The 22,949-nt window shown below is 44.2% G+C and overlaps 1 protein-coding gene across 1 annotated transcript in view; it reads right to left on the reverse strand.

Moving 5' to 3' along the window:
• ETFDH (electron transfer flavoprotein dehydrogenase) overlaps nt 1-19,904 on the reverse strand; it is a 33,901-nt gene extending 13,997 nt beyond the window's left edge. Inside the window, exons 1-6 of the mRNA XM_060246589.1 lie at nt 19,652-19,904; nt 15,171-15,317; nt 13,125-13,354; nt 10,369-10,450; nt 3,302-3,420; nt 1,561-1,638 (exon numbers count right to left, since the gene is read on the reverse strand). Of these exons, the coding sequence (XP_060102572.1) occupies nt 1,561-1,638; nt 3,302-3,420; nt 10,369-10,450; nt 13,125-13,354; nt 15,171-15,317; nt 19,652-19,685 (690 nt within the window). The 5' untranslated portion in view covers nt 19,686-19,904. The remainder of the gene's footprint in view (nt 1-1,560; nt 1,639-3,301; nt 3,421-10,368; nt 10,451-13,124; nt 13,355-15,170; nt 15,318-19,651) is intronic.
• Between the last annotated feature and the right edge of the window lie 3,045 nt (nt 19,905-22,949).

Consider the following 22,949-nt stretch of genomic DNA (forward strand, 5'->3'; position numbering starts at 1 on the left):
CAGGTAATATGAAGTTTATTGGGAAGTGCCATAGATTGTCATGGTTTAGCATAGGAAGATGAACCATCAGGAGGGCAACCTGCCCCAAAGACTTGTCTTGGCAGATGGTCCCTGTGACGGAACCGGCCCGATTCTGCCTTCAGACCCGGTCCCGTCAACTCCCTGTTGAGCCGCCAACTCCTGGAGGGAGCTATTTCTCCTCCGGCCACTTGGGCTCGCTGCCACCACCTACTCAGTCTAGGGGTTCAGATTGAGAGGAACAGGACTCCCAATCCCCCTCTCCAGCTCTGAGGCCAGGCCTCAAGGTCCTCTGCCACCCTGTACTTGGGTATCACAGAGACCCCAGCACTTCTTCGGGGAACCCCTGGAGGATTGGCACCTTCTCCAACTGCATGCCTTCCCCCTTCCCCGGGGCCCCCTTCATAAAGCAGCGTGGTCTAAGTGGTTGGGATCTATGTGGTACAGAGTTTGACTGCCAGCATTCAAAACAGAACAAAATGTTTAATAAGAAGAGAATAAAATAAAAACAAAACAAAAACAGTTACATGTAAAAGTGTAGCACAGCATCTGATCAGCAACAAGAAGGGCAAATAAAAGGTGGATTCAAACGCATCCTCTCATCCCTGGTGTAAACTTGGTCTACCTTGTGAATTACTTACTCGGTCTGACTGCCTGGGGTCCTCCTCCTCTTGAGTAGGCCTCTCCCACAGTCAGGAGCCCACAGACTCACAACCTTTCTCTTCGAGGGCCAGCTGCGGACTGGCCTTTTCCCGCCTAACTCAAATAAAAGAACAAAAGAACTTCCTGCCCCTCTAGGAGGCTTTCCCCCCTAGAGTTGCTGGTTTAACTCCAGAAGGGAGGAGGGAATGAGGGGAAGGCTAAAGAACTTCCTGCCCCTCTAGGAGACTTTTCCCCTAGAGTTGATGGTTTAACTCTGGAAGGGAGGAGGGGATGGAGGGAGGCTAGGCCAAAGCCTACTTTAGTAGTTTAATGTTCCCTTCCAATGAAGCACCAACATTGACTAAGATGGCATTTCTCCACAGTCCCATGAGACAGACTTTCCAAAGCTTCTCCAAAGGGACTCTGAGGCAGCACTGGCACCACCCCCTGAGCCAGCAGGGGCCTCAGGTCTGGAGGTCCCAGCATGGATTCCATCTACAACCAGACCTACCATGATCTCCTGAAGCACCTAAGAATAGAAAAGGCAAAGGCATGAACCAAGCACAGGAATATGTGCCTGGCAGCCCAAAACCTGCCTTCTGCTAAGACAATGCTAGGAAAGACCACTTCATAATTATATAATATGTATGTTTTGCTTTGTGCACACTGGTTTTTTTTAAGTGTTGAGGTACAAAGGGGATATTGTGCATACGATCTATTGTAGTTTTTTATCAGTAGTCACCTTGGACATTTACCTGAATGGTGGAGCAGAAATCTTCTCAATAAATACACTCTCCCAGCCCTTGCAGATAATGCAGTAGAACAGCATCAGTTGATGGCTCCTTTAGCAATACACTTTTTGTTAAGAGCTGTCAGACTGGAAAGCAAATGAACAGTTACCTTAGGTGCCCCATCCTTTTGGATGCCAACATCATTTGTGGCGATCCCTTTCACGCTGCCATCTTCATGGAAAAGAACCTACAGAAATATTTTTTAAAACTATTATTTCAATGTATTTATTAGACTGTGCCTCGGTAATTTAATCTTTTGTATAGTTCCTAGATATCTAATTGTTGCTATTCTTTTTATTTTGATATTTGCCTGAAACAGCATGGAAATACAAGAAAAATCTTAACAATGCAATTATACTAGAAGTATCAAATTTGATTTTAGGTCATCCCAGTAGAAAACCAGTTGAAGATTCTTCCCAAAAGACTTACAGCCATTTTAGGTATTATACAGATTTTATAGCATGTAAGGCAAATCTTATACAATCTCTTGAGGACCACCTTCTCCTTCACTGTACAGCCCAATTAAAATTCTCTTAACAAGCTGTGGTCTCCATGCCCTTGCCTGCAAAGGGGTGGCAGAAGACAACCAGAGACAGGGCTTTACTAGTAGCAGTACGCAGGGCATTTTTTGTAGCAAGAACTCTGCAGTAGGCCCTGTACTAAGAGCCCTGTAAGCTCTTGGAGGATTGGCGACATCTGGGGTGTGTGGCCTGATATGCAAAGGAGTTCCTGCTACAAAAAAAGCCCTGGCAGTATCTCACTTCTGCAGTGCTCTCACACTTGAGACTTCAACTTTACTATCTTAGGTGTCACATTTTTCTTTACCCAGGCTTTTAACTCAAGGGTTCTGTCTTTTTGTCCGGTGTTTTTATGGTCTACTAATAACCTAAGGACTTTTTTTTTTTACAGATACTGCTTTAAGTTACTGAATTTTATTTTTTATTTTATTTACTTCATTAATAGTCCTCGCCCCCCGCTGAGACTCAAGGCAGATTACAATATTATAAAAACAATTCTATTAGACAGCAAAAGACCTCCTCCAATGAGCAGTTTGGCAGGGCAACTATTACAGACCTGGAACAACAAAACACCTGTATTAGGCATGAGAATGCCATAGGGTTGCCAGTCCCCAGATGGGGGTGGCGAATACCCCTGCTTGGAGCCCTTCCCCTCAGTTCAGGGCTATCAAGAACTGAGTGAAATTACCCCTCCAAACAGGTAAGAAACCGAAAACAAATGTGACTTTACTGTGTCACCTGGAAGTGACACAAGTATGTCAGAGACCTCCCGGGGGGGGGCACACTGGTTTTTCAGCAAAGCTCTATGGTAAGAAGCGAATTCTACCACAGAGTTCTGCCTAAAAACCACAGCATCACCCCTGACATCTCTACATCACTTCCAGGTAATGTAGGTACATTGTGTTTATTTCCAGCTTCGCCCCTCCGCACTCCCAGTAAGTGTACCCCGCATTCCGCATCTGCTTGTCTGAGGAATCTGGCAACCGTAGAATGTCAAAATACAAAAAGTGGGTTGCAAAGTCAGAATACAATACAGTAAAAGGAAGACAAAACATTACAATCCACTACAATCCTCTCCCTTACAAAAATGACTTCCTGAGCTGTTCCATTATATTACAGTTCTAATGTCTTGTACCGTTGTAACCTCTTGGCTTGATTTATGGCTGCTTATAATATTGCTAATTTAATGGTCTTCTTTTATTATTTTATTATTGTATTGTTGGTGAACTGTCCTGAGTAAGAACCTGGAGAGGTGGTATAAACACTTTTAAATAACTACGTAATGGATGTACACATGCTCACAAAATTAAACAGCAAAACTGGTATCATTACCTCTGCTGCTGCATAGCCTGGATAAATTTCAACACCAAGCGCTTCTGCTTGTTCTCCAAGCCAGCTCACAAAGTGTCCTAGGCGAACTATGTAATTCCCATGATTACTCATTGGAAGGCCTAGTTAAAAGGAAGAACACAAGACAGTAGAATTCAGAGTTCAGATTCTACCATAATGACTTACACAACCTCTCATCAACCTCAGAAACCAGTTCACAAACTTAACTAACACAGAACGTTTTAGTTGCTTGTCTGATCTGTTAACTACGTTAGTCATTTACACAATACATGACTTGATAGAACCATGTCAGCTAAAACAGGAGTCTTGTGACACCTTGAAGAAATCCCAAAAATAAACCTCTGGAATTCCCCCCCTCCAATTCCAAAAATGTCTTTGTGTAGACACCTAGAACAGATTTTTACTTGCTCCCAAAAGCCTACTAATTTAGATTTAGCTAGCCCTGTGGTACAGAGCAGTAAGCTGCAGTACTGCAGTCCAACTCAGCTCACGACTTGAGTTTGATCCTGGCAGAAGCCGGGTTCAGGTAGCTGGCTCAAGGTTGACTCAGCCTTCCATCCTTCCAAGGTCAGTAAAATATGTACCCAGTTTGCTGGGGGTAAAGTGTAGATGACTGGGGAAGGCAATGGCAAACCACCCCATAAAAAGTCTGCCATGAAAATGCCGTGATGCGATATCTCAGAGCTGGAAACTACTGTTGCTTGCACAGGATACTTCTAGGATATTTTTACTTTTAGCATGCCATCATGGTGACTGGCATTCCGGAATGAAGCAGATTGTTTGGATCCTTTCCAATCAGGTTTCAGGCCTGGTCATGAGATTGAAACAGCCTTGATCTTCTTCGTGGTCTCTGTGCTTCACACTCATGGGATAGAGCGCCTGCGCCGATCCCCAAATCGGTACCTAAAAAGCCTGGGATTTTTTTTGTGCTCGGTACCAGTGGGCATGCGCAGGCATCCCAGTACGCATGCTCACTGGAGCCAGCACGAGGATCCCATCAGTTCCTTCTTGACCGCCGTGTTGAAAGGATCTTCCTTTGATTGCTCCGGTCGGTGCCTGGTAATCCTTGATTTTTTCTGTTTTGCCCGTTTTTTGTTTTTTCTCAGTTAAATAGTAGATGTTAAAAAAAGAGAAGAACTTTGTGTTGGACTTTGCTCCTCAGGGCTTTATTTCCCCCTTCCCTCGTGGGTTCTGGTCCCATGGAAAGGCATTGGGGGTTCTTCAAATGTTGTTTGAAGTGTGGCAGCAAGATCGCACCCCCTGACGGTCACTCCCTCTGCTTGTTGTGCCTGGGCGAGGGACACCGTGTGGACAGACTTTCCCGCACTCCTTCTTGGGATGCTTTGGTGGTGTCGGTGCAAGTCGCTCCACCTCGGAAAATTCTGGCTTCTCCCAGTCCCCGAAGTCCTTCGGTATCGAGAAGCCGCGGCTCGCAGCCGCTCCATCTTTCGGGATCAGAGCAGGAAATAGATCTAACGCAACAGACCCATTCGTCCAGGTCGGGGGTCGCATTGTTGAAGCGACAGTGGTTCGGTATCGGAAGTCAAGGCTTCGGCGCCAAATGAACCTTTAGCACCACTTCCACCTATTACTACTACAGGACGGAGAGAGCTCAAGTCGAGTGCTGTGATGCGATGTTTTCCGTGACCTCCAATGTGGGACCAACATCAGTGGCCTTGCTCTTATGGGCCTTACCCATATCCATCGCTATACCCATGGTACCCTCCCTGTGAGTTGCCGGAATGGGACCAGCAATGTGAAGCCTCGCACTTCTCGAGGGTTTCGCTTCACTCCGCCACTCGTCGTGCACCTTCGGCATCAGTGTCGATTCCTCCTGAGAGATGCAGGGAGCGGTCTGGGGACCTGCAAGCTCATCCGTCGGTATCGCTCCGGTCGCCTGAACGTGCTTCGACCCTGATGCTATCCGAACACTCTGTGAGAAGTGAGTCTTCGACATCGGACTCTGAGGTCGGTACCGATGATCCGGATGGAGCAGCGGAACCTTCTCGAGATTCACATATTGCTGAGGACCTTCCCATATCCCCCTCGGAAGATCTCAAGTCTTATGGGGACCTGGTGAAGTGGATGGCACAGTCTCTCTCTCGCCCAGTAGTCCAACCTCAGCCATTTGTCGATGATACCTTATTCGACATAATGCAGAGGGATACATCGATGGCTGTGGCCCTTCCAGTGACTAAGGTTATTCTGCAGGCAGTGAAGGAGCCCTGGGCAAAGCCGGCATCCACACCGATCTCGACATGTCGCCTGGACCACAAGTACCATGTTCAGGAGGCTGGTGCTGAGTTTTTGTTTTCCCACCCCAAACCTAATTCGGTGATGGTTTCTTCATCTTCAAAGGTGCATAAGACCCATTCTTCCCCATCTGATAAAGAGGGTAAGAAAATCGACAATGCTGGCAGACGATTCTACGCAGCCGGAGCTCTTGGAGTGAAAATCTCAAACTACGCTGCGTGTCTGGCTCGTTACCAGTACTCGGTTTGGGAGGAGCTCACACTGTTGATGTCATCCCTGAGCAAGTAGAAGAAGCTGCAAAGAGAGGGATTTGCCGTGGCCAAACAACAGCTGGCTGCAACAAAGCACATGGTGGATGTCTCTGCCAAAACCCTCACTTCTGCTGTCTCCCTGCGCCGTCACTCTTGGCTACGGTCTACAGCTCTTCAGCCTGACACCAGGGCCTATGTTGAAGACCTTCCCTTTGAGGATGAAGGTCTTTTTAGTTCCACCACTAATAGTGTCCTTCAAGACATGGATAAAAGTATAAAGATTTCAAGGAACCTTGGTGTCTCGACGTCTACCAGAGCTGGCAAGCCTAAGCAGTGGCACAAATCTTGGCCCAAGAGGCCTTATCAGAAATTTTCCCCTGACCAATCCTGGAGACCTCCCTCTTCACAGCCGGAGAGTAGATCTCCTTATAGGGGAAACAACAAGTCTAGGTTTGCTTCAACTTCTGCGAACACCAGCAAATCTAAGGGCCCCCGCCCGCAGAAGCAGGGCCTTTGACTTTTCTGCCGCACATATCACCGTCCCTCTTTCTTCTCACATCTGCCTCCATCACCATCTACCGGCCTGGGCGTCCATCTCCACAGACAGATGGGCTCTCTCCATCACAACAGAAGGCTACAAGACAGACTTCGTTCAGGTTCTGACTCAGTCAGTGATTGTTACCACACCTCCTTCCCCACCTCTGCTAGAGGAAGTCAGCAACCTCTTGCAGAAACAAGCCATAGAACCGGTTACAGTAACAGCCAGAATGGGGGGGTTCTATTCTCGTTATTTCCTGGTCCCCAAAAGGGATGGGTGATTGAGACCAATTATAGACCTTCGAAATCTGAACAAGTTTATCGTGTACCAGAAATTTAGGATGTCTACTCTGCAAACAATCTTTCCCCTCATCAACCAAGGGGACTGGATGGCAACGTTGGATCTCAAGGATGCCTACTTCCATATCAGCATCCATCCAGCTTACAGGCATTTTCTCCAGTTTGCAATAGGCTCCAACCATTTTCAGTTCAGAGCCCTTCCATTCGGTCTGTGCACTTACCAAGATGATGAATGTTGTAGCCGCACATCTTCGGCTCCAAGGCATAATCATTTTTCCGTATATCAACGACTGGCTTCTTGTGGCGGATTCGGAAGTACATCTATTGACCATATTGCAATCACTCTCCGTCTTCACACCTTAGGTCTGCAGGTCAACATGAAAAAGTCCCATTTGATACCATCAAGGACATTTCAGTTTATCGGAGCTTTGCTGGACACAAACCTTCATCGTGCTTTTCTGCCTCAGCAGAGCACGATGGACATTATCAATCTTATTTGTCTTTTTTAAAGCCAGAAATGCGGCACAGCACAACAGCTGCAGCGGATGCTGGGGTTGATGGCGGCGACTACCAGTGTGCTGTTGTTTGTGAAACTGCACATGAGGGGGCTTCAACTTTGGTTCCTCAGAAAGTTTCAGCCTTTGCGGGACTCACCTCGGAAGAGGTTTACGATTCCACCGTCGATCTTTCGGGCCCTGGAATGATGGACATCCAGAGACAACATCTGTCAGAGAGCTCCCTTCCATCTGCCTGTAACGACAGTTACAATCACCACAGATGTGTCCTTATGGGGCTGGGGTGCTCACATGGATTCTCTGTGTGTGGGGGGGTCTTTGGCCTACATAGCTGACTCGTTGCCATATAAACTATCTTGAACTGTTGGCAATTCATTTCGCCCTTCGGTCCTTCCGTCCTTTGGTGGCGGGGAAGGCTGTGGCCCTGTTGACAGACAATACTACAGCCCTTTATGTCAACAGGCAGGGAGGGACAGTCTCCCGAAGACTCTGTGCGCTAGCAATAGAACTGTGGAGTGCCTGGAGCACGGCATCTATGTGAAGGCTGCGCACCTTCCAGGAGTACGCAATCTGCAGGCGGATTCGTTGAGCAGAGGAGCAGCATCTCCACACGAATAGGAAATGCAGTGGCGCTTCCTTCAACCTGTGTTCCAGCTCTGGGGGTATCCTCAGGTGGATGTTTTCGCCACAGCCCTGAATCGGAAGTGTCCCCTGTTCTGCACCAGGGGAAGAACGGATCCAGTGTCCTTGGGAGACGTCTTAATCTTCCTGTATCTATTTCCGCCTCTTCCACTGCTAACAAAAGTTGTCAACAAAATAGTGAGAGAGAAACCGAGGTGCATTCTAGTCACACCATGGTGGCCTCGACAAAACTGGTTCCCAATTTTGCTTCATTTAGCAAGGGGAGTTTTTTATCAGTTTCCGGCGGAACCGGACCTTCTTTCGGCCCAGGAGGGGCACATGTTTCATCACAACGTACCTCACCTGAAGCTGACGGCGTGGTTCATCGACCCTGTGAATTTTCGAGCAGAGTCCAGCACGTCTTTCTGAACAGTAGAAAGTTGTCTACCTGTGCTTCCTATGACAGGAAGTGGGGGAAGTTTCTTCGGCTTTTGACTGACCCTACAGTCTCACCCCAACGGGTGGGCCTACCGGTGATTTTTGATTTTCTGTTGCCCTTGGTGGATGCTGGACTTTCCTTTTCTTCTGTTAAAGTTTATTTATCAGCAATATCATCGTACCATGAATCTGTTGAGGGGCATTCAGTCTTTGCTCATCCTCATTCGAAGCAATTTCTGAAAGGGCTGGTCAGATTGCATCTTCCGTCTAGATCACCTCCACAGTTGTGGGATTTGCCGTTAGTACTGGACAGGTTGACTTGGCATCCCTTTGACCCAATGGAAATCTGTTCCCTACAGCTTCTATCCTGAAAGACTGCATTTTTGGTGGCAATCACGTCGGCACGCCATGTAGGGGAGCTCATGGCTATGTGTTATGACCACCCATACTTAGTTTTTCATGAGTCTAGAGTGTCTTTGGCTCTTGATGTTTCGTTTCTCCCTAAGGTGGTTTCCCAGTTTCACCTTAAGTTGGACGTTTGATTACTTATGTTTTATCCCACGCCTTCCTCGGACGAGGAACATCGGTGGCATGCTTTGGATGTTAAGCATGCATTACTTTTTTACTTAAGTCATTCTTAGAGTTTTCGTCAGGACCAGCATCTTTTTGTTTCCTATGCTGCTCCTAGATTTGGTTCAAAAATTTCATCTCAAAGTGGCTTACTGAGACTATTAAACTGTGCTACTTGCTGGTGAAGAAGCCGTTGCCTGGACCCATTCGTGGACACTCTACTACAGCGATGGCGACGTCGGTGGCGTTTTTGAAGGGTGTTTCCTTGACAGACGTGTGCAAGGCCGCCATGCGGTCCTCTCCTCATGCTTCCATGAAGCATTACGCTCTGGATGTGCATGCTCAGCAGAGGACTCATCTGGGAGCTGTGGTGTTGCAGGCTGTCTCTTCTGGTTGACCGTCTTCCCGTCTCCAGGTATGTCTTGCTTGCTAATCTCCCATGAGTGTGAAGCACAAAGACCATGAAGAAGATAGACAGGTTGCTTACCTGTAACTGTAGATCTTCGAGTGGTCATCTGTGCATTCACACTACCCGCCCTCCTTCCCCACTGCTGACGGTCTCCCTACATTACGGGCTTCCAGCGGTGAGGAAGGACCTGGCGGGATCTTTGCGCTGGCTCCGGTGAGCATGCGTACTGGGATGCCTGTGCGTGCCCACTGGTGCCGAGCGCGAAAAAATCCCAGGCTTTTTAGGTATCGATTCGGGGATCGGCATGGGCGCTCTATCCCATGAGTGTGAATGCACAGATGACCACTCGAAGATCTACAGTTACAGGTAAGCAACCTGTCTGTAAGTGTCCTGCACTGGGAGATGGATGGGGAAGTGTGACCCTGTTAATTCTCCTTGGAGACGTTTAATACCATCAGTCATGGTCTCCTGGACTGTCTTTTCTGATTGCAACAGGGAGGCATTTTTATGCAGCAGTTTCAGTCCTATCTCAAAGGTTGATTTCAGAGCATGGTGGGGACTAATTGCTCCATATCCCTTGGCCTCTAGGATACCATAAGGTTCTAACTTGCCCCCCCGTTTTTTTCATCATCTACAAAACACCAAGGTAACTAGCATTCTTCATGTGGCCATCTTTTCAGTCACAGTATGGATTGAGCACCATTTCACAACATTCTAGAGCAGAGATGTTAAATATGTTGTCCACATTTGGCCCCTGCAGGATTCCTATCCACCCCCCAGGCCAACTGGCTCCCTCTTAATTACTTCTTTGGAGCTGCTGCCACCATTGCATTGCAGCTCACTTTTGCCCAGCTCCTTCTTCCTGGTCCGTGCAGGAGAAAACTAAGCCACATCTCCCTTCCCTCCATTGGCTGAGCTCACCTCCTATGGGAGGAAGGTAGGGGGAGGGAAAGCAAAAGCCAGTGCTTGTGCAGCAGAACAAGAGCAAAGCCTGACTAGTCCCATGGCTACTTTAAGAACAGTCATGGTTATAGCTATCAGAAATACAGAGCAAAGTCCATAATGTGCATACACAAAGATGATGAACAAGAAGAACACCCTAGGTAAGCATTTTATATCTGAAGTAATTTTTTCCCTTCTTCACCACAACTGTACCTGGAAGAATGGGAACTGGAATTCTAGAGCTTTTTGTCAATATTCCAAATTTGTCTTCTGTAACTGGAGTATCAAGTGGAGCCTAAGTTTAAAAAAAACACACAAGTATTTTATAAAAGCCCATTTACTTTTTCAACACATTGAAATATTCTGACCATTACAGATTCAAACTAATTGGAAGCAGATCTGCAGCATTTTTGTGAGAATGTTTCACAGGCATAGACCCAGAAGAAATTAACAAAAATGGAAAATTCAGAGGAGACATATACCTCAAAAAAGGTGAACGGGGACTAAATTTTTCCCTCCTAAACTCAATGATTGTTTAAAAGGTCTATAGAAACACATACAGCTGATTTCTGGAGGGAAATGGCAACTCGAATGGAAGCTTTTTAAAAGGCTCCAGACATATCTTGTTTTGGGGCATATTTTGCCAGGAGATTAGAAGAATTTGTTTCTCTATCCTCATGTCTCTCCCATGGGGAGACCCAACTGACAAGTGAACAAGGAGGAGCCTGATTTACCAAGCTCCACTGGGTTCTGATAATATCAAGGACAGTGGAGAATAAGTCGGCTTTTGCCAGCAAAGTTGGTCTTCCCTTTTTTTAAAAAATTAATCTGCAACCATTTGTTTTATTTCTAAAGATTATCACTCTGGCTTAATTTTATTCATAACATTTCATGGAACTACAATCAACATTTGTGGGGACTATAATCACAACTTGGATGATTGGCAGGCTGCCAGCAGCATCTGAACTTACCAGTTATAGGAGTTCTTCTGAAAATTTACGCTCTACAAATTACAGATAATTATCAAAAGATTTATGAAAGCAGTGTTTTACACTTCCACCACATATGAAAGGTTCCATCTGTGTCTTATTTCCTGCATTTTCTTTATTTTTATTTGCTTTCTCAATATACCATCTAAAATATTTTATATCATTTTTTTCTTAACATCTGGCTAACTTTAACCTTGATATCTTTTCCCCATAACCGTTCCCATTAGTGCATGGATAGCTGTTCTCTGAAATTTTACATTCAGTTAATCACATGTTTTTTCACGTCTTCTTTTGTTTCTAAATGACATAATGCCTTATATATCTATTGTAGTAACCATTCTTTTTGTTTTATAATCAACTGTTCAAATTTAGTCACATCTCTTAGAGCTAGACCATCAGTGTTGATAATCTTTAATCTTGAAGCTAATTGATAATTTAGCAACCACTGAATGCTTATTGCTTTCATCTCTAATATCTTGCCATGATTTGATATTCTCTTGAGTATTTATCATACCAGATGTTAAAAAATCATTTTTATTTCTCATGTTCTTGTCATGATAGGCTTCTATTTGTGACATGAGTGGAGAATTTGGGGAACTTAATAAATTCCTCCATGTAAACCATATTTACCAAAGTCTTTCTCTGATTATATGACTTCTTTCTTGTATTTGTAATAGTTTTAGTTGATTTCTTAATTCATAAATAATTGTGTAAACCAATTCAAGTTCTTTGTCTTGGGTTTCTAATCCAGTCTGCAATCCAGACAAATCCTACTGCTTGGTAATATTATTTTATATTTCGAACTTCCAATCATCCTCTCTTTTGCTCTTCTTGTAGTGTTTTTAATCTTATTCTTGGTTTCTTGCCATTCTAAATAAATTATCTGTCTTTGCCACTCTTTCAATATTCGTTCTTCTATATGTATGGGTAACATTTGGAACATAAAATTTTGTTTTGGCATTACATTCATTTTGATTGCAAAGATTTCCCCAGTCATGAATTTAATTTTTTCCCCCATCTAGATCAGGGGTGTCAAACATGCAGTTCGAGGGCCAAATCAGGCCCCCGGAGGTCTCTTATCAGGCCCCCGAGCAATTGGCTGTCAACTGCTTCCTTCTTCATCTCTCTTGTTTTCTTCTGCAGAACAGCTTGCTTTGTCAGGCTTGCTCAATTGCAAAGGAGCTACAGAGCAAAGCCTCTATTTTCTCCATTGGTTGAGGCTCCTCCCTTGGGGAGGAATAGCTTGCTTTGCCAGGCTCTCTCAATTACATGGTGGAGCTACTGAGCCAAGCCTCTCTTCCTTCTATTGGCTGAGGCTCCTCCACCCCACTCCCAGTCCCCTGAGGAAGAAAAAAGCCAGAGCTTCCTTTGCCCAGTTCCCTGGATCCCATGGGAAATACAAAGAAAGCATCTTTAAGACCAATTAATGCTAATGTTTTAAGCATGTTTTAAGTTTTTTTAAATATATATATTTGTGTTTGTCTGTGCTCGTTATAAAATTTGTATCTCTGCTACCTAATCTTAAATAGGTACACACATGGCCTGGCCCGACATGGCTCGGCCCAACCCGACACGGCTCGGCCCAACCCGACACGGTCTGGCCCAACAAGGTCTCATATATGTCACATCCAGCCCTCATAACAAATGAGTTTGACACCCCTGATCTAGATAAATCTATTTGTATCAATTTCCATATTTTCTGGTATAAATTCATATAGGGCCTTACTCTAGTACACAACAAGGGCTTTACCACTGAAAGATTTGAGAGAGAGAAGTTTGTCAAACCCCTGTATTTTCTATTACTTGTAATTATTGTGCCCAGTTACTTTGAATTCAATAGCTTTCAGAGGAAACAGATATATAATTAATCCAGTAATTGTCAAATCTTTAACATTCTCACTAGTTGCAAAGGCTACTGATTAGCCCACAGATTAATAAAGCCAAGTTAAGAGAGGAAGCATAACAACTGAGTAACCTCACCCCTCGCTCTTTCCAGTCTGGGAGAAGTTCCTCCAAGGCACGTGGTTCCAGGCAAGCCCCAGAAAGCGTATGTCCACCAAGCTGAGCTGCTTTCTCCACCAGGCACACACGGATTTCTTTGCCATGTTCACTAGCTAATTGTTTGAGTCGAATAGCTGAGGAGAGTCCTGCAGGGCCTGCCCCAACTATAACAACATCTGCTTCTTCAGCAAATCTTTCCATAGTCACACCTTTAATAGAAGAGTAAAAGGAAAGTATGTGTGGGATGAGCAACTGCTATCAAAACCAAGACTGAACTGAAGGCCTAAGGGGACAAATAATATTATAATGATCCCAAACAAGACAATCGTAGAACAAAGTGCTTTTTAAGTCACTCCTTTAGGGATCACTTACTATCATTTCTTCACTTCAGTTAGTGAAGTGACATGGTAGTTTTGCAAGAAAGCTGTGTTCTATAAAGCTCATATCCTTCTGCCCATGGAAATTAGGGGATCTAAGACTTTTAGGTTCACATTTTTGGTTCTAACTGATATGAAAATAAGCCTAATTTGTATTATTAAAAAACTCTCTTTGGGATCAAGGCTAGGTTAAGGCCCAGCTCTTAAGGCTACCAACATTCATTAATAAGGTATCCAATAATGTACAGTCAATCTAGAAACATTTACTTTCACACCGAATCTTTACATTCAGAACATTATCATAGTGTGTAACAAATATATATCTGCAGATCCCCCCACTCAAAAAAATATAGCTAGTCAATCTGCTCATATATAACTATGCTAGCAGCCTTCAAATAGAAACACAGCTTTACCACTCAGCCACTTGCATCTGACTTTAAGTCACCTACTGTGAACAGGCAAGTAACTGTTCACATGACAGGAGGAGGAGGAGGAGGAGTAGATTTATACCCCACCCTTTACTCAGAGTCTCAGAGCAGCTTACAAGCTCCTTCCCTTCGTCTCTCCACAACACACAAGGTAGTTGGGGCTGAGAGAGTTCTTTCAGGAACTGCTCTTCAGAGAACAGCCCTGAGAGAACTTTTGACTGACCCAAGATTACACCAGCGGCTGCATGTGAAGGAGGGGGGGATCAAACCCGAGAGACAGTTTGGTGTAGTGGTTAAGTGTGTGGACTCTTATCTGGGAGAACTGGGTTTGATTCCCCACTCTTCCACTTGCACCTGCTGGAATGGCCTTGGGTTAGCCATAGCCCTGGCAGAGGTTGTCCTTGAAAGGGCAGCTGCTGTAAGAGCTCTCTTAGCCCCACCCACCTCACAGGGTGTCTGTTGTGGGGGAGGAAGGTAAAGAAGATTGTGAGCCGCTCTGAGACTCTTCGGAGTGAAGGGCAGGATATAAATCCAATATCCAATATATTGGATATAAATCCAATATCTTCTTCTTCTTCTTCCAGATTAGAGTACGCACACTTAACCACTACACCACTACACCAAACTGGCTCTCAAACTGACTGGTTATTCTACCAATACTCTATGGGTGTTTTTACATTGAGTTTTAGAGTCTTCAAATCGCCTGCCACTGTTCCGCTTTAATTATTTCCCTTTTACATTTAAGCGTTTCAAGTTTGGGGGGGGGGGTATCTCTGATCAGAGGGCAGCCGGAATACCAGTACTTAGTTAAATGTATCCGATTGCTTGGAAATCGTGTCAACACTGCAAAAACAACAAATTTAAATTACTAGATGAGGCAAGCAATGATATGTAAAAATTTCAAGTGCTGTTGGTTCTCATGCAAATTACTGCACCTTGTGGTGGCTTTTGGAGGAGTCTTTTAAAACACATGAAAACTTCTACAATACAAGTTTGAAATGCCTGTAAAGAAAAGACCAGATCAAAACTAGTGTGGAGAAAAATGCAGCAGCAGCTCCGAAACTCATCTCAGGAAAACAAATGTAGATGCTTTGGGCAGCAACAATGCAAAACAGTTGTGAGAACGTTAGGTAATGTAAAAAGTGAGTTTCCAATGCGGTGATAGAGAGTCACAAACTGTCAGTGTAAAAACACCTTATATTTAAATATTTGTTGATTACCTTCCCATCGTTTGTCTTTGTCCCGAGGATGAATGGTATAGTGGGTGGTGATACGAGGCACAGTGGAAGAAGAAGCCCATCTTGTTGCACATAAAGGCAGGAGGCAATCTTTTTTTGTTGATTTCAAAGCATTTAAACAAAGATGTGCTGTTGGATGGAAACAATATGTTATGGAAATGCCTTTAACTCAGTGGTTTTAACAGTGAGGGCAATAGCATTCTGTTGCTGTACTAGAAAATCTATATGCACAGAGCAAAGCTTATATGACACACAGTTAATATTTGCAGTTTTAGCAAAGTATAACACTAACACGGGCTCCATATCAGTCCCAAGTATTTTTCTTCTCATCAAACATATAATGCTGTCTGCCTAAAAGCTGATCTAGAAACCAAGAGCATCTCAGCAAAGTCCACCTTTAGTCAACTGACTCCTCCCAACCCTTGGTCAATTGACTAGTTACATATTTAAAGCTTTCATATTTAACAAAAGGGAACAAAAGGATTGTCCCAATTGCTGGACTCCAATCCCTCCTCCTAGAAACTCTACAAGCGCATTCCAGATCAAACAGAGACCACACCTCTTTACAATAGTCTGTACCATCTATTGCTAGGTACTTCTGAGAATGGACAGCACTTCTCCTCCCCTGAGTAAATAACAGTGCAATCCTATGGAGTCATATACCCCTTACACCCACTGGCATCAGCGGACTTAGTACAGTGCAACTGTGCTCAGGATTCTACTGTGAGTTTTGCAGAAAAGTACCTCCTGAGTATTCCCTGAATACTTTTTGAAGGGACTGCATTCTCACCTGTTCTGATAGTTTCAGTTGGTCTGCAGCAGAACAGTTAGATTTGAGTCCAGTACCATCTTAAAGACTACAAGAGTTTCAGGGTATACGTTTTTGAGAATCAAAACTCCCTGTGTTGAGAGTCTAAGCTGATGAAGGGAGCTCTGACTCTCGAAAGCTTACACCCTGAAACTCCTGATTATCTCTAAGGTGCTGCTAGACTCAAATCACTGTCCCGAGACTCTCAAATCCAAAGCTGTCTGTGTCAGTCTCAACTGGCATACCTAGGACTAAACTGGCCTACAGATCCTGTGCTACAAGCAGATCCTTTCACTGCAGGCAGTGTCAGAAAGTCATTCAACTGACAGAAGTCATTCTTTACTCCAGTCTTGTTTATCTTCATGGAATTTGGGAGAACAACACACAAACTAGTTGAAGACACACAGCAAATACGAAGTGCATGTATCTGCATTTCTAGCGCAAAGCTTTCATAGTTCAAGTATTTGCATGTTATAAATGTAGTTACCCAATGAGATATGTTACACACGTTTCATTACACATGCACATTAACAGCAAGCAGTCTGCTCAGAATGTCTTCTCTCTATATATTTTTAAATTATTTGCTATCAACCAAAATGAGCCCGTTATGGGGAGGGCAGGATATAAATCTAATAAAATATCACTAATACAATTCTGATTATACTTGCCAAATGGAAGCCCTAGAGCTTTCCTACTTTGACAAGCATATGTATATATTTTCTTCATAGAGTCAGGTAGGTAGCTGTGTTGGTCTGAAGCAGCAGAACAAAGTTTGAGTTCATTGTTACCTTTACAATCTTTAAGGTGCCACTGGACTCAAACTTTGTATTTTCTTCATGTTGGCTTCCTGCATCCTGTTCAGAGGTTTTCATACAAGGCCCAAAAAAGAAGCAATACCATGTAACTGAACTGGGAAGAGAACAGTCAGAACCAGAAGATCTCTGGAGAACCACAAGCAGGAAACACTTGCTCCTGAAATGAGGAATATATGTGTTTGTGTCCACTGAATATTACAGAGCAGGGGACCCAATTCATGTAATTCTCATTAGATGACATTATGACCTCTTGACTACTAACCACTGTCAAGCAGTACATAACTAATCAACAATGTCTGACTGGTAAACAGACCTGTCTCCCTGTCATAATATTATCAATGGGTTCTACGACATAACTGATCTCTAGGCAACAAGCACAGAAAATAAAGTCAAGCTACTCTACATCTTCAGAATGTCCAGAATCACTACAACCAGTGTTCCATCTAAGCTAAGTTAGTGTGAGCTAGCTCACAGGGTTTTTTTAGCTTCTGGTTCACATATTTTTGTCTTAGCTCAGGACAAATAGCCACAGAACTAATTTATGCAGTAACTCACAACTTTAATGCCAGTTGCTCATGAAGTAGAATTTTTGTTCACAGCTTAGAGGAAGCATTGACTACAACATATTATTACAGTTATTTAGATATCTGTATCCCACTTTTCTCCCTAATGGGGATCCAAAGCAGTTTACATTATCATGCTCCCCCTTTCCATTTTATCCTAACAACCACCTAGAGAGATATATTATACAATGAGAAAGTAACTGGGCAAAGTTCACCCAGTAAAGTTTATATTTCAGTGGGGATTTGATAGTTTGATATGCTATCCATGATACCATATTGGCTCAGGAGCCAGAATGGTATGTAAAGTACTACATGGTCACAAGAGTCCAGGTGTCCAGCCATTATTACTGCATAAAAATTTGTCCTGGAGACAGAGTTATAGTTTCTTTTTCCTTTAGTGTTCTTTCTAGAACATCTAAAGGGCTGGAAAGAAAGACTGACAACCGCCAGCATCCAGAATGCAAGGAACTGAGAATCACACACATCTCATGCTGTCGCCACCACACACATTTATTATATGGATATAAATTAATGACTGTTGTAATTTAATTTTGTTGCATGGAAGTTGCTATGGTTGAAATGCAGTCTGTATAGTAAGTAAAATAAACATGCCACACAATCTGTGTTTGGACTTTTGCTGGTTATTTTCTAATTACAGTCTGTACCACCCACTGGTTGAATTGCTCCTTAAAGCCAGTGTTACTCATGCCATGACTTGTAGACAGCCACATTCACAACTATAATCAGCCAAAAGTGCCATATTTACTTCTATTCCTGCCATGACGTCTGCACTTACAGAGAAGCTCTCAGCTAACCTGCTCTGCCAGCAGCTGTGGGAGCCACCTTTAAACCACAAGCCCTAGTGAGCAAGGGCTTTGCCTACTTTCCTGAAACATGATGCAGGTGCTCAAAAGAGCCACATGTGGCTGCCAAGCCACTGAATGAGTATCGCTACCTTAAGCCACAGCCTAAGTTGCAGGCCATTGTGTGGACAAAAGGGAGTAGGAGACTAAGATTGCCAGGTCTGGAGACTTTGGGGGTGGAGCTGGAAGGGGGGAGGGTTTGGGGATGGGCCTGACCATGGTACAATGCCATAGACTCTACCCTCCAAAGCAGCCATTTCCTCCAGGGGAGTTAATCTCTGCTAGCTGGAGATCAGTTGTAAAAGTGGGAAATCTCCAGGCCCCACGTGGAGGCTGTCTACCCTATAGGACACAGAGACTAAAACAGCCCAGCTTGAACATATTTGAATCCATCTCTTATTTTGTATTATATATTAAAAGATGGTTCTTTGTTGACACAGGTACGCTATAATATTACACCAGTCTTGCTGTCACAGGTCTGCTATTACTGTAACCTATATACAGGGCTTTATTTGAGGAGGAACTCACAGGAACACAGTTCCAGCTGGCTTGGTGTCAGGGGGTGCTGCCTAATAGGCAAATGAGTCATTGCTGGGTTTTTTCTACCAAAAAGCCCTATATGAAACAATGGTGATGTCAGGGGGTGTGGCTTAATATGCAAATGAGTTCCTGCTGTGCTTTTTCTACAAACAAAACCCTACCTATATAGATAAAAGCCTCTTGTCTCCATACCACAAATATACTGACGGCTGTTCAAACAAATCTGTTTTGTCAGAGATCTCACAAGCCAACAACCTTTGCCCTAATTTTACTTCTCACCAGCAGAGGGAGAAAAGCCAATATGAAGAAACCTGCAGCATGCAGCTGCATGAAGGAAAGAAACACCCAGGGGGGCTGATATTAGCCCACCCCACCCCCTAAGTCTATCCTGAGCCTGAGGGCGAACTTTATTTCCGTTTCCTTCACTGACATCGTCCAACACTTGATTTTGGTTTGCATGCACTAAGGTCAGCCCTTAAGATTGAGCCCCTTCCTTTCTTCCTAGTTCAAACCAAATCATGGCAAGTCTTCCAGGACTCCCGGGGAAGGTTTTGCTCAACACTCCCTGTCTTCCTTATACCTCTGACATCGTCCAGGTCTACCCACCCGGGAGAAAGCCCCATCCAATTCAGCGAGAACGGCTTCTGCCTTGACATGTTTAGGATTGCTCCCAGTCCCAGATGTGGTGCAATAGGAAGGGCCAAGCACAAGCTGAGGGACTCAAGCTCAAGCTCCGGGGGTTCAAGAGGGGGAGCCAAACGAGCGACCTGCAGGCAAGTTAGTAAGGAGGCCACGGAAGGCAGACAGACCCCTTCTCCGAGCTTCTTCCACGGGGAGTTGGGCTATCCCAGTTTGTTCGGGGCGCAGATTTTACCTGGACGGGAAACTTGGCAGGCGGGAAACAACATTGTTCTTGGGCGCTCAAAGCGGAGTGTCAAGGCACAAGGCTGAGGAGCGTCTCCCACAGACCCCCCCCCCCTTCCTGCGCCCCCCTGAGTTGCTGAAAGGGGCCTTCTTGCTCAGTCACGCGCGTGCGCAGCTCCTTTTCTTTTGCCCGCTGGTTCTTCACACGGAGGGCTCCATAGTCTGCCCCTTCCAACCAGCAGCAGCCAATACATTCACGCCCACAAAGTTTACGTCGGATTTATCGCGGCTCTCCAGTCCCGCTGGGAAATGGGGCGTGCCTCCGAGAAAATGAAAGCTCGTAAAAACTACGTCTCCCATCATGCTCTCGGCCAAGGACTTCGGCGAACTCTGTACTACTCGTGACGTATGAGGCCAAGTGCATGCTGGGAGGAATAGTTCTTCTTTACCAGCGTTGAAGTCCTGCGCGAGGGAGGGTGAGTGGTCATCCCGATAAGCGCTTCCACCTGGACCTGATTTCCACTGTGTATTATGTTGTTAATGCCAAAGTGACACGGTTTTCAACAAGGTTACCGAAACGATGTAGCGTGGAGAATCCATTAGCGTTTTAACAAGTATTGTTTTTCCCTACATAAGGCGCTCAGGGTTCATGTCGGCTTCCAATTTGCAGCGGAAGTTCAGGTTGTGTGTTCCTTTTTCTAACTCTGGCCAGACCTGAACTTGCCAAGGGAAGATTAGAAGAAAGATCTCTTTGCTCAGTCACGCGCAAAATCTACACCCGTGAATGTCTGTTCAGAAGTACCCGCGAGAACCTGAGGCTGGCTCCTCTTTGGAGGTTGATCAAGATGGGCAGCAGTGCTAGTGTGCCTGGAGCAGGAGAACAGAGCAACAGTCCAGTAGTACCTGAAGAAATGAGCTGTGACTCAGGAAAGCTCATCCCCTGCCGTAAATTTATGCTAGCCTTTAGGGTGTTACACAACTCTAACCCTTTTCTCTTACTTCTACTTGAAGGCTTTGACTTGCTCCGAAGCGCGATTGGTTGAGGGGGCGGTTCCATACGCCAAACGCGTGCGTTGAGGCGCTGCACGTACGACCGACCGGCCAATAGCGAGGGGACGGCCGCTGGACGGAGTGAGTGGCGGTTATCTTTGAGCTGCGGACGGTGGCTAAAGTGGCCGCTTGGATTCTTGCGTCTTGGCGGGGGCTCTTCGGGTTTATTTGTATGGCTGCCTCATTGTATCTCAGTAACAATGAAGGAGACCTCGCTGGTCTTCCTGGTTTACAGTGAATAAGCTTGTCACTAGCTTTTCTGCCCACAACGTAAGTCAAATGGATGCGAATTAAAAACGCCACAAAAAAAAAGGGGGGGGAGCGGCAGCAGTAATTAACCAGTAATTAAACACGAAGGTGAGCAGCAAAGCAAATAACACACACGCAAGTACACGTACAGGTAAACGTCCCAAATTGGCAGATGGATGGTATCGGACAAGCGAAATCAATTTAAAATACACCAGGCACCGGGTTTCCCGTCTAAATAAATAACAGCGGATGAAAGCGTTCTGCAAACTCAAACTCTCAAGAGTTACATAGTGGAAAACTGATTGGAAATTTTTCATTTTGCTGTCTGTGTAGAAGCATGCGCTCTGCAGCTGAAGATAATTTCTGGAGAAGAATGTCAATACATTTAAAAAAAAAATCCTGGGAAGCTTATCTGATTTAATTAGGCGTTTCACTAGGTAGCATGTGGTGAACAAACTAGAACTTGAGACTTCACTGGTTCTGCGCATAACTATGACATTGTTGATTTTCTTGCAGTTCGAAGAAACATTAAGCTCTCCCATTTTGGTACCCTTTTGAAACAAGTATTAAATATAGGCAGGGTCGTAGCCAGGAATTGAAAAGTTAGGTCGTACCCCTTTCCCATCTGCTGCAGGACTTGCTGCTTTTCAGAAGCTTTCTGGGTAGGGCCAAAAGCTGTAAGCTCCACTGATGATGCTTTACTCGCTCAGCCATGGCAAAAAAAAGCAGGCTGTGCCCTGAAGGGCACCTTGAGAGTATGGGCCTGATCAAAGGTAAGATCACAAGAATTAAAGTCCTGTTTATACCAGAATTTCCACAGATATTCTTGGGTTATATCATTACAAAGATTTCTTTCTAAACTACTGGCTGCAGCTAGAACAATGATTGCAGCCAAATGGAAAGATCTTTTCCGTCCTATTTTAAAACATTGGTATAAAAAAAGATCTGGGAATATTTTATATTAGAGAAAATTACTGACAATCTTAAAAATCTAACTCTGAAACTTACCTTACTGATTGTGTCAAAATGTGATATCCTGCATTTGAATTCTTGTCCTCACAAGCCACAGTACCTATGAGAAATGTTGCTGCCTTTAAATATGTACTGCAAATCCATAGATTTTGTATTGTATAACATCAAGGATATTGTTACTTAGCTGTAATGCGCTTGAAGGTATCAGACATAAGATAATATTCTCTTGTAATATTTTGTAATTAAAAGTTCTTTGTCTTTTATTTTCTTCTTTTTTCTGTGCTATGTTTTAATATATTGGAATAAAATTTAAGGGGGGGGGAGAAACATTCAGTTTTCAGGAGAAAAGCCATACTTGTCCTTTATTTTTGTATTAACATTGCAATGCTCCGCAGAGTAATACCCACCAAGGTCTTGGAATCATTGTTTAGGATTGCACTGTAAGTTACATCTAACAGTTTGTTCAGTATAAATATACAAGTCAGGAATGGCTGATAGAGTGTCCTTTCTGGAGCATTTCAAATTAAATAGTATTGCAGGCTGATTTTCAGATACTGACTCCAGAACACCTTGCATGGGGGGTTTCTGGAATTTTCCAGTAGATGCCAAGGCTTGGTTGAAAATAACAGCACTCTGGAGTCAGAATTCTGTTGGAAGACTAGTATCGCCTCACTGGGTTTAAAAGTACAGTTCTTAATACTAAGCTGGATATATTCAAGCGGGTAAGCGATATAAGTGCAGTTGATTCACTGGTGTTTTGCAATTTGCAGAATAAATCAAAACCTTTTAGATACACTACAGAATTTGTAATATTAAAAATGATTGTGCCAAGAGTGTTGCACAAAAATGCTTATTTAACAAAAATACTGTTTTTAAGTCCATGCCTTCAAGGGGTTCAGTAACTGAGCCTGTTGTGTGTACGTTTTGTACTTATTCTGTGAGGAACAGATCCCCTTTCTAATGAGGGTGCATTTTAGAGTGCTGTGTGACTATCTAAATGAAGATTTTCCTTTTATTAAACATCACATAATTCAACT

The sequence above is a fragment of the Heteronotia binoei genome, chromosome 9, assembly GCF_032191835.1.
Source record: "Heteronotia binoei isolate CCM8104 ecotype False Entrance Well chromosome 9, APGP_CSIRO_Hbin_v1, whole genome shotgun sequence".
NCBI lineage: Eukaryota > Metazoa > Chordata > Lepidosauria > Squamata > Gekkonidae > Heteronotia > Heteronotia binoei.